The 11,722-nt window shown below is 35.5% G+C and overlaps 2 protein-coding genes across 2 annotated transcripts in view; both read right to left on the reverse strand.

Annotated features, from left to right (window-relative positions):
- Positions 1-3,206, reverse strand: part of LOC107686105 (SLAM family member 5-like) — a 23,471-nt gene extending 20,265 nt beyond the window's left edge. The window contains exon 1 of the mRNA XM_016482950.1: positions 3,140-3,206. The gene's annotated coding sequence lies outside the window, so the exon portion shown is untranslated. The remainder of the gene's footprint in view (positions 1-3,139) is intronic.
- LOC107686101 (protein-methionine sulfoxide oxidase mical1-like) overlaps positions 1-3,766 on the reverse strand; it is a 10,346-nt gene extending 6,580 nt beyond the window's left edge. The window contains exons 1-4 of the mRNA XM_016482944.1: positions 3,746-3,766; positions 960-1,075; positions 346-472; positions 158-236 (exon numbers count right to left, since the gene is read on the reverse strand). Of these exons, the coding sequence (XP_016338430.1) occupies positions 158-236; positions 346-472; positions 960-1,075; positions 3,746-3,766 (343 nt within the window). The remainder of the gene's footprint in view (positions 1-157; positions 237-345; positions 473-959; positions 1,076-3,745) is intronic.
- Positions 3,767-11,722: the final 7,956 nt, after the last annotated feature.

Consider the following 11,722-nt stretch of genomic DNA (forward strand, 5'->3'; position numbering starts at 1 on the left):
TGGCTGCAATATAACAAAGAGTGAAAAATTGAAGGGGGTCTGAATACTTTCCGTACCCACTGTATATATATACTACATTTAACACACAGTCATGCATATATACACAATTATTAGCAAGTATACGCAAGTTAAGGTGTGATTGTCGTATGGCTCTTACCTTTTTTAGGTTTAGTTTTTATGATGGGTTTCGTCGGTTTGTTGGCTTTACCATCCTCTATGTCATATAGACGCTTGATCTTTAAATTGAACAAACAGTCTTCGTTAAAAACTCTTCCATTGCTAGTTACAGTATTTCAGGCAGCTTTTGCATGTGTGTAGGTGTGCGTCTAGGACTGTGTGTTTGACCTGCATGGGTTTCATCAAGGACAGGTTGGCATTCGGGTAACGTGTGGATGGATCGATGCTGTAGGCGGCGTAGTTCTTGCTGGTGTTTTCTGGAGTCGTTTGAGAGAGTAACTGATACACGCTCTCCCTGTAAGAGATACGCACAGCATCAACTGACCCATACATGCATTTTATATGGTTTTATATTGATACATACAGTTCATAAGTTCGGGGTGGATAAGATTTTAAAGTTTTTGATAACCAAGCCTGCATTTATTTGATCAAAAATGTAGAGTAAAAACGTTAATATTACAATTTAAAATAGCTGATTTTTATTTAAATATACTTTAAAATGTAATTTAATCCTGTGATGCAAAGCTGAATTTTCAGCATCATTACTGCAGTCTTCAGTGTCACATGATCCTTCAGAAATCATTCTAATATACTGATTTGCTGCTCAAGAAACATTTCTTATTATTATCAATGTTGAAAACAGTTGTGCTGCTTAATATGTGTAGAAACTGAGATAATTTTTAAAAGGATTCTTCAATAAATAGAAAGAAAAAAAGAACATAATTTATTTGAAATATAATTTTTTGTAATATTATAAATGGTGTAAAAATGGTAAATTGTACCTCCCCGCCAACACCTCCAGGGGTGGCACACCTTTTCCCCAACTCCTGACCATCCACGCCGTGTCAAATGCAGCCAGGAAACCACGAGCAATGCCCGTACCCAGAGGCCAAAACGGCTGCAGAAGAATACATAAATAAAATAAAATACAATTTAAAATAAATAATTTAAAAAAGAAAATAAACAAATAAAAATTTAGTAGTATTTAAAAGTAAAAATAATAAAATTAAATAAAACAAATCATGGCCGATATTTATATTTAGCTGATGTTTTACTTAGTTTGATGGCCAATACATTGTTTGACTGTTGTACTGTTTAAACAGTGTTTACAATAAAATTCTAATTTTCCATAGAATGATCACACAACATTATAATAAAAACTATTATAATAAATATTATAATAAAAAAAAGACACTGTAGTAGCCAGTGTTGCCAACTAATTTTCAGAGAAAGTTGCTAAAGGAAGGTCGATTTGTTGCTAAAAGTTGCTAAATGACACTGTGATGTAATTGCGCGATGAAGTCATTGCGTAATCACGATGCAAAATTGTCACAACATCAAATCTCAGCAAAAATATATATTTTATGTTAACTTAGATTTGTTTGTAAAATAATATGCATAATATAATATTAAAATATAAATAACTGTATTTTTAAATACATTGAATTATTGAACACCTACACATTTTTGAATGATTACAATTTAAGTTTTTTTTAATAGCTAGTAAACTAGCTAATACTACACATTCTCAACCATTATGCTTTAAGCAGTGTATTAGTAGTTAGTTAGTATGCTACACTCTAAGAAAAGTCTGTAAACATAGGGCACAATCTATATGTTGATAATATGAAAGAATTTTCCGTATTGGTTTTTTACCTGCATTTTAAATTACGCATTGTGTTTTCGGGTTACAATGGGTAATATATTGGGTAATGGGTAATGTCCTGGAAAATTACTAATATCTTTTCTGTTTTTCTTACAGGGTACTAACTGATCAACAATCGCAAGTACAAGCTACTAACAAAGTGTATCATAAATGAACAATTATTCAATTATTATTATTATTAAATTGAACAATTGCAAATAGCAGCTAACTCAATTCACGTGATGTGTGTACTGCTAGGCATCTTTGCTTTCCTCTTTTTGTGTAATTTTGGATGGAAAATGTGTGCCTTTTTATTGTCTGAGTCACTTATCAAAAGTTGCTAAAAGTTGCCAAATAAATGTTAAAAATTGCTAAATTTGTTGCTGGGTGCTTTTGGAAGAAAAAGTTGCAAGGATAGTCTGAAAAGTTGCTAAATTTAGCAACAAAATTGCTAAGTTGGCAACACTGTGCCGCTGCACTTGTCATATAATCACAGCTATGCAGTGTTTTTAACCACATAATGTTTATTTTAGGTTTCAGACATTTAAATACACATACGTACTAGTAAAACAATACATTTAGAGCTCGTAAAACAGACACGGATGTTTATGGAAGCAGCAATTACAATCCATTCAAATATAATTTGCTGACGTGTTTTATTAATATCAGATTATAGTGTAAGTAACTATAAAGTTCACTCTATTCTTCTCCCAGTTCACCGGCCACTTATTTGCATGTATTTCGAGAGAAATTGATGGACCGCTAGAATATTTTAAACTCACCAGTGAAAGGGTTTAATTGTTTAATTGTTTTTTTTATGCTAGTTTCCATGACAGAGTTTAATGTAAATCTTCTCATTGCTACCTGAGCTGCCTGCTTAAGTTTTCAAATGATTAACAAACAGTAAGCACAAACTGTGCAAAAGCAGCAGCCCTTCCGGTGCACTCAGTCTCCGAATTTGTTCACTCGTTTTCATTCACTCCCTACATTGGACTAATATAGGGAATAGTGAATGAGGGGGCGATTTCGAACACAGCAGAGGTCAGATGTGGGGACATCAGGGTTGAAACATCCCACTTCAAGCCTCAGTGAGTTCCTGTCAATCACATGTCACCTTCACATGTTGACCACATGATGTCGCCATGACACAACCAGAGCTTTTCATGATTTTGTGGCAATAATGGTAAGAAACAGAAAAAAATGAACACAAAATGCTGCCATTCATTTTGAAAACAGCTGACAAAATTCAGAAATCAAGGCATCATTACATAAACATAATGTCTAATGTTTTTAAGTTGATGTAAGTTAGCTCCATACTTTGCTCACAGGAAGTAGAATTGCCTCATCTTGGAAACGACATCAAATGAGTAATCTCGCTGAGGTGAGGTCAGGGTTGATCGATCTGCAAGTTCACAGGTTGGATGTCCGACTTCATGCGGCGTTACAGATGTTATTTCCAAGTAGAAGGTGGAAAATATCCAAATTTCGAGTTGTTCCACACTGGACACGTTTGGCATTGAATTGTGGGTTAACAGTGTAAAAGAGGTAAATCCCAGGTAAAAGGCAATGCTAACCCCATTTCTAAATTACAAGTGTGCAACCTTCCTTTACCCAGGGTTACAAGCGAGTTTTAGAAAAAAGATAACTCTGGGTTAAGCGCAGTGTTAAAAGCCCTCTTAAGGGGAGAATGTAGGCCAGGGGTTCTAGACTCTGGCCATCGAGGTCCCTTTTCCTGCAGAGTTTAGCTCCAACCCTAATCAAACACACCTGAACAAGCTAATCAAGCTCTTCAGGATCATTACAGGCTGGCGAGTTGGATCAGGTTTGGAGGTAAACTCTGCAGGAAAGTGGACCTCGAGGGCCAGAGTTGAGAACCCCTTTTGTGGACCATACTGGTACTTTTTTAGTATTAAAAAATTGCACCTGATGTGGCTGCTGCGCCATATTGTGGTTAAAATGTAGTTAGTGGTTTGATGATGTGCACAAAACGGTGATTTAGATTCACTGAGCAGCATGTGACACATGACAAGGTGTTTGCAAGTTCATTTAATCAAAAATAAACAAGTAAATAAGATAAATAAAAATGCTGTATAACTGGTGGCTTGAAGAGATTTGACTGTTTTAATTGCGTCCATGTGTACGGATCCTAAAATTGCTCATGTACATATCATAATGAATTATAATCTAACAAGATCATTTGAGAGCAAATCAACAAATATACATATATCGCCATTCAAATGGGTCTCCAAAAATGAGCGGGCCTGTTTCTTAGTTTGTCTTTATTTCAAATATTTTTGTAAATTATATAATCCTTAAGAGAATTTAAGCATTTAACTTTTTACACAGAACCGCTGACCCTCAGATTTCTCTGTGCACACTACAGTCTCAGTGGTATACTTGATGCTGACGGTGTTGTTGGCTGTGCAGTTGAGTATAGCGTTCTCTGCTAAACCGAGGCTGATATTCAGGTGTGATCCTCGAGTCTGATGACTGATCCAGCTGTAGGATGGATTCGGATCTCCAGACGCCAGACACCGAAGATGAAACATGCAGATGTTTTTTGATTGCAGCCAGAAATGACTGTACTCAATCTTTACCTCTCTGATAAGCTCTGTTGGAAAATAATATGCCAACGTTAATTATATAAGCATACTAATTCCTTCATTAAAGAACTATTTAACTTCAGTGAAATGACCACAAACATATTCAGTGTCAGTTCTTAAATGTGTTGTTTTAGAATTTGCTATTTGCATCCTAACCTAACAGCATTGACAGAATAAATATCAAACAATTAAACTCACCATGAACATGAAGTACAAAGACTTTTGTGTCATATTGTTCAGATTTTCCTACTGCAACAATAGAGAATCTTCCAGAATCCTGCAGTTTAAGGTCTGTTACTGTTACACTAATAGTGTCCTTATTCATCTTTAACTTGTCATTAAATAATTCAGATTTCACTTTTTGGAGATCATCATTTTGATACTCAGCAAGTACAATCAGATTATATTTCCACTGCACTTCAAGATCTTGTTTTGGATAATCAGCGATTAATTCCAGTGAGTCTCCAACAGCTTTGTGCACCTCAACATCTGGATCCGCACATGACCCTACAATACAGAACAAACAACAAAACATGGTTACTGTCTCAAATTCATGCCATATTTTTTCACATTCAACAAAAGATACCATGCATCCCTCAACACATTTCATTAAATAAATAAATGTAAAATCAGACATCTGCCCTCTGCTGGCTGGTTATAGACACTAAGGAATGAGAGACCCTAACATTTTGTCAAGGTCAAGGTCAACTTTATTATCCCCAAGAAGGCAATTTGTTTCAACTTTAAACCACAAAATATCATAATAACATTCTAACTTTTATTAGAATTAGTCTAATGCTGGCTGCAACAGAAATAAGGCTCCACTGCAACTGGCCACGTTCTCTAAAGATAGGGCTTGAGGTTTCCTGAGCCGAACTGTCTTTTCTCACAGATGACACAATGATGTGACCTAATTGTCCGATCATCAGTAAAATAAAAATACACAATACATTTTAATTTTAAAACCACTATGCATGCATTGCATTGAACACATTTAGTTTCATATTTAATAAACATAAACATAACCCCTATTTGGACGGTAATTGTTTCTCATGTGGACGTCTGTAAAAATACATTTACATGGCACCTCAGTGATAAAACTGATTTATTTACAGTGCAGAAGAGAGTTCTGTGATCCAACGAACCCGGGAACGTGCTGCTCACGGGGCCAGTCGCATGATTGTCTGCTGTATTGTATTGCATGCATACCTGTTAATAATGACCCATTTCAAATGTTTACCTGCTTTTCTTCTTGTTGTTCTTAACAGCTCCCACTCGCTGTGGTGCAGTTATGAAATATTGTTCCTGTAAATAGCCTACTGTCCAGCATTTCAAGAAAATAATATTCTGACGGCAATGAAATCACACATCTACACCAACCACTGTAAATGTTGAAAATAATTACGGTCCGAATAGGGCTATTTAATTCATTTAACATATTCATATTCATTCCCTATACAGGAATAATAACTGCTGTATTTCTCGAGTCACTCACCTTGCAGAAGGAAAACCAGGAGAACTCCTAAAATGGAGCAGCAGGACTCTTGAAAGATGTTCATGTCCAGACGTTTAGACGACAGACTGAGGCATCCGTGACAGCAGGTACAGCGAAACAGAAGAGACAAAAATGGACTTCCTCACACTTCTCAGTTCCTCTTTAAGCTCACAAACGGACACAATATTCAGGCCATTCACTATATATATAGTTTTATATATATTCCAAGATCTATCATTGCAGTCAGCGGGTGTTGCAGTTGAACAGTCCACAAGTCGTCAAATAAAGCGCGCGCATCTGTAATAAAATGGGCTCCGGGGGGTGAATAAAGGCCTCCTGTAGCGAATCCATGCGTTTTTGTAAGAAAAATATCCATATTTCAAACGTAATAAACACTTTTATATCACTTCTGCCATCTGTCATACGCGGAAGCTGTGCCGGCGGATGTCGTAGCACGTCGGCGTTGCGAGATTAGTGACGAACGCGGAGAGAGAACAAAACAAAACGCCGGTCACGAATTAGAAGTACAAACCGAAGATTTGCAAAGAAAAATGTCAGAGGATTTCGATATAAGCCAAGAGGAGACTGGTTTTCCTTCGCTAAAGTAAGGAAACTTTGCTTCCTTTGCTCCTATAAACAAACTCGCAAAACTAGCATATCTCAGGCACGCGCGTGCTGCGCATACAAATCATGGTTACATACGGTCACAAATTCATGCCAATTTTTTTCAAATTCAACATACTATAACATGCATGCATCAACACATTTCATTAAATAAACAAATGTAAGTAAATCAGACATCTGCCCTCTGCTGGCTGGTTATTGACACTTCAGGCCATTCACTATATATAGTTTGTCAATGTTGCTGTGTCAACTGGAAGAAAAGGCAGGTGGGTTTTGGCTGAGTGTAATTAACAAACAAAGATTTTTGAGAAGATGAGAGTAATGTTCCAGGGCTCCAGACTGTCATCAGCCTGCACTCATGAAATATGTTGTTGAAGTTTGGTTAAATAAGAAATGTGTAATCAATTTTAATAAAGCAAGATGCACTGTTGAAGTATGTAAAATGTGTGATTCATATCTTGCTCAAAACATGTTTCCTCTGTCCTCCGTCCTTTGTGGAGCAATTTTCACATTTCCAGGACTGGAACGCGGAAGTTAACTGTAACGGGATAAACATGTACATGAGAGACCACAGATATCAGTGTTGTGTTCCCACAAAATCTTTGGACCTTCTGATGCACCTAATATTTTATTTCAGTGCTAAAAGACTGTGATTGTGTGAATGTAAGTAAATCAGACATCTGCCCTCTGCTGGCTGGTTATATTAGAGACCCTGATACTTTGTCAAGGTCAACTTTATTATCCCCAAGAAGGCAATTTGTTTCTCAGCCAGCAGTAAACCATCCAATCAACAAAACCAGCACCCACCACCACAACACAGACACAAACAAAGACTTCCATTAATAATTTATATACACTTATTTGTAATTTAAAAGGCTGATGGCAGCTGACATAAAATATATATATTTTAAATATATTAGTCCTACATAAAGGCAGATCATATCTACAAGTAGAGGGAAGCAACTTAAAAACTTGCTGCAAACTTGTGTTCAAGTTTGAACTCCTCTGAACTTTTACATGCATGCTTGTATATTTTAATAATATACATAATTAATTTCTGTAGCTTGCGTAATCTTCCTATGGGGGTGAAGGAGTGTATCATCACTTTACAACACATCAGAGCTGATGAGATTCTTCTGGTTTGCTTTGGTTTGTTTATCATGCATCTTATTTTAAGAACTTGAATTTCAAAGTGTGTTTAAAATAATTCTATAGCTTCTGGTACTTTTTGTAGAAACTAGATGATGCTGAGCATCTTTACTTCAGGAATCCACCACAAGGACTATGACTGACCGCACAAGGTAATCTCACATAAATGAACAGGCCTTCACGAGTGTTAATTTATGGTTTATTCATCAGTATCTGCGTGATTTGCATGCCTCATATCGGATGCTAAAGACACAAACATGTATTCCAGCGCAGGAAAGAGACATTACTCTAATAGTGGTGCTCTGTACACCATGATTTCACAATGCTCTGAAAATCAAAACACGGACTGAATTATGATTGCTATCAGTTTCATACTCAATGTGTACTTACTGTGCTTTCTTTTTACTTATGGTATTAGAGAAGAATCAGAGAACACCTGTGACATGCAGTGAACTGTCCAAAATATGGTCGTTCATTTTGTTCATAACAATAACTGCATAATCAACAACAACAACAAAAAGGTTGACTAGTTTAGTGCTGCTAACCTGGAATTACTTTGACCTAAAATGGCAGTAGATTAACAATTGTGAAAAACTCATGCAAAGAAAACATACAAATGTTTGATTTTGTTTGTATTCTTAGTTATTAAATATAAATCTCACACTTGATTAAATGAAAATGAAAAATATATTAATGTAAAAAGCAGTATGTGGATAAGAAAAAAATCTTGATCCATCTTAATGACTTGGCAAAAAGACAAGCATTATTTTGTAAGACAAAAAACATATTTAACTCTATCAACCAAGTGCCAAATTACACTTTATTGTTTTATACTATTGATTCTATATTTTATACTATTTATTTAATTGCTGTGCAGCACCAATATAATAATGTAATAACTTTTAGGGCAGTTAACACTGAATTGTGTTAAACATGAGTGCTCACTGGTAAAAATGTTTTACTATATGTTATAGATAGATTTGTTTGCAATTGTACAGATAATACAGTGCATAAGTATCTGTAAAGTCTTTCAGTCAAGCATGTGCATAAGCAGTTCACATTTCTTAAGCAATGCAAGCGTTACTGTGTCTGCTGGTGTGAATCTCTTTTAGCCGTCTGTTGTCTTCTCTGCACTCAGGGACCTTTAAACAGATAAAAGATGATGCATTATGCAGGAGATGTGAATAACGCAAACCTCTGATTTGAGCTCATTCTGCTGATGATTTACAGTTCTAAGATCACGATGAATTTCTGATCATCTCAAGTAACTGAACTGAAAGCAGATTTGTAATGTAAAAGAACTAATATATGCCACAATCTGCAGGAACGAGTGCAAATTGTAAGCTTGTTGTCAGTTATTGTAAAATTATTGTACAGTTGTAACATAATTCTTACGTGTTTTATTCTTCTTCTTAATAGGTTGAGCATAAGTTGCATCACCAACTCCAGCATCAATAGCAATAAAATAATGATAAAATGTAAGAATTATACACTTCCTCAATGAGCCACATGACTTCAGGAATCATTCTGATCTGTAGCAGAACCGGTGCATGATGGTTAATACTAAAAGGGATAGTTTACCCCAAAAAATGACTTCTGAGTATATCACATCAGTTGACTCTGCCATGGTATCAACTGCAAAAAAAAATAAAAAATTTGCAACATACATGCAACTGGTTAATGACTGATGACTCTATTGACTAATTGTAATGAAGAGGGTTTTTAACCTTTATCCACAGACATCTTTTTCTTAACAATGACTTCTGAATATGTGACCTCCAAAAATGGCTCTGCATCATCTAAAACAAACAAGTAGACATGATTGAATATTTGCTGATTTCGAACGGTATGTGTTTAGATTTTTTAAGACTTAACCTTTGTCTCTCTTATTCACTTCAGTCACGTCGTCATAAATGTGATCAGAACCTGCTGGACAGCAAACAAGCATTTGAGGATAAAAGGTAAAAAGCAAAGCAGTCTTGAAGAAGAAAAAATTATGTATGAAGATTAAAGGGATGGTTCAAAAATATATTTTGAACAATGCTGGGGTCCAAGTTGAACCCAACTGATTTTTATTATATGAACATACTATATTAATAATTATAATAATATATATATTTTTGAAAATATATTTTTTTGTGTGTTACACAGATGACAGTCATATAGATTTGAAATGACATGGGTAATTATTTGTGTGTGAGTGAGTGTGTGTGTGTACTATCCCTTCAAATAATTAGTTATTGAGGCTGACCAGACTGTAGAGGATAGTTTTCCAGTTGATATTGTGCAGATTGATTTGGGACTGATGTCTGGTTAATGTTACACTGCTGATCTATAACAGAAACAAAGAGCATTATGATCACTCAAGAGTATCTGCAGTGTCTCTTTAGTCTGATATTCAGATCTTCTCATGAGCCTTTACTCAGAAACGTTATTGTTGCTGTTCAGTTGTATTAATCATGTTATGAACTGCTCCACACCTTTGTTCTTCTTGTATCTCCACATCAGCAGCAGTGAGAGGAAGAACAACAGGCAAACACTCAATCCCACAACCACACCAGCGACCAGAAGAGAAGATGAAGCTGCTGAGACCGGAGAACATGACAAACATGCAGATCTCATTGTAAGTCACATAATATTTAATAAAGCGTAATATTTCAAGGCTTCTGACCCCCCATGCTCCTGCTGGTTATAACATTAATTTGAACAAAGATAGCATTGATATTTACTCATCTAGAACATCTATAATACACCTTATTTGCCCAAAAGGAGGCGTCTTTAAGCCACACAAAGCTGATAATTACTTAATTTTAAATGCATCAGTGCATATATTGTAGTGCCTGATAATGTTGAACAGGTGAGTGTTTATCGCAGTATTTACTCACCATTAACAGACAGATTTATTCGCTCACTCTCCTGTGATGATTTTGGTCTTTCATCTCTCTGTCCTCTACACCAGTACTGATCCTGATCAGATGTAGTTACTCCTCTGATAGTGAGAGTGTCTCTGTTTACAGTGTAACGCTCAGACGTCTGTAACATTGCACTGTTGTTTCTGCCGTTATACCACTCATATCTCCAGTTACTGTAATCAGACTCAATCACACACTTCAGATTGATTGTCTCTCCAGTGAATACAGGACTGTCTGGTGTCACAGTCAGTGTAGATCTGGGGAAATCTGTTAAAGATAAAAGCAGACAAACATAAAGATAAAAGAGACTTGCAATTAAGTATTAACTCAACACAGTAACTGTGTATTATCCATCTTATTTTATATAAAATGAAATTGTTTAAGAATCGACCATTAAAAACCCATAATGGTTGATCTTTAAGCAGAATGTCAAGTATCTCTGGTACTTTGGGCCTAATGTGGGAAAATGTTGTTTTTAGAACGTTAATCTGTTTTTTACCTTATGAAATTTTTCAGGCACAAATAGGTGCTGTCATAAGTCACATTCATTGTTTTGTTAAGATGAAGTTTTAAAGGGTTCATGAAACAGTAAATCAAATGTTCTTGATGTTTACACATGAGAAGTTACTTTACAATACAAAATACTGTCGTCTCATTTCAGTCATGGGAAAAAAGCTTGTCAACAAACATTTTTCTTAATAGTTTTCATTAATGAAATTAACACTGGTTCAGAACAAGTGAAGCCCAAACAGTTTGATCGCCGTCTGATGGCTGCTGCTGTGTAGGTCATAAACCCCACCCAAAAACAGTATAGCTATTAAACTATTTCTTATTATGATTTTAAATCTGTATTTAACTTCAGAATGATCTCAAAGTAAGTCTGATTCTACAACCTTTGCACCTTTATTTTGCCTCTGTCCCAACATTTTTGGAGAGTGTTGCAGCCATCAAAATCAACATTTGTTTATATTTACAAAATACATTTAAGCTGGTCAGTGAAAACATTTAGAATACGGGGTTAAGAACAAATTCACGTGTGTACTCACGTGTTGTGAATTAGGCAGAAAGTTTTCATGAGAAGTTCAAATGTGCGTTTAAACACAAATAATTTACACAA

The sequence above is a fragment of the Sinocyclocheilus anshuiensis genome, unplaced genomic scaffold (genome assembly GCF_001515605.1).
Source record: "Sinocyclocheilus anshuiensis isolate Anshui unplaced genomic scaffold, SAMN03320099.WGS_v1.1 scaffold1243, whole genome shotgun sequence".
NCBI classification, from domain to species: domain Eukaryota; kingdom Metazoa; phylum Chordata; class Actinopteri; order Cypriniformes; family Cyprinidae; genus Sinocyclocheilus; species Sinocyclocheilus anshuiensis.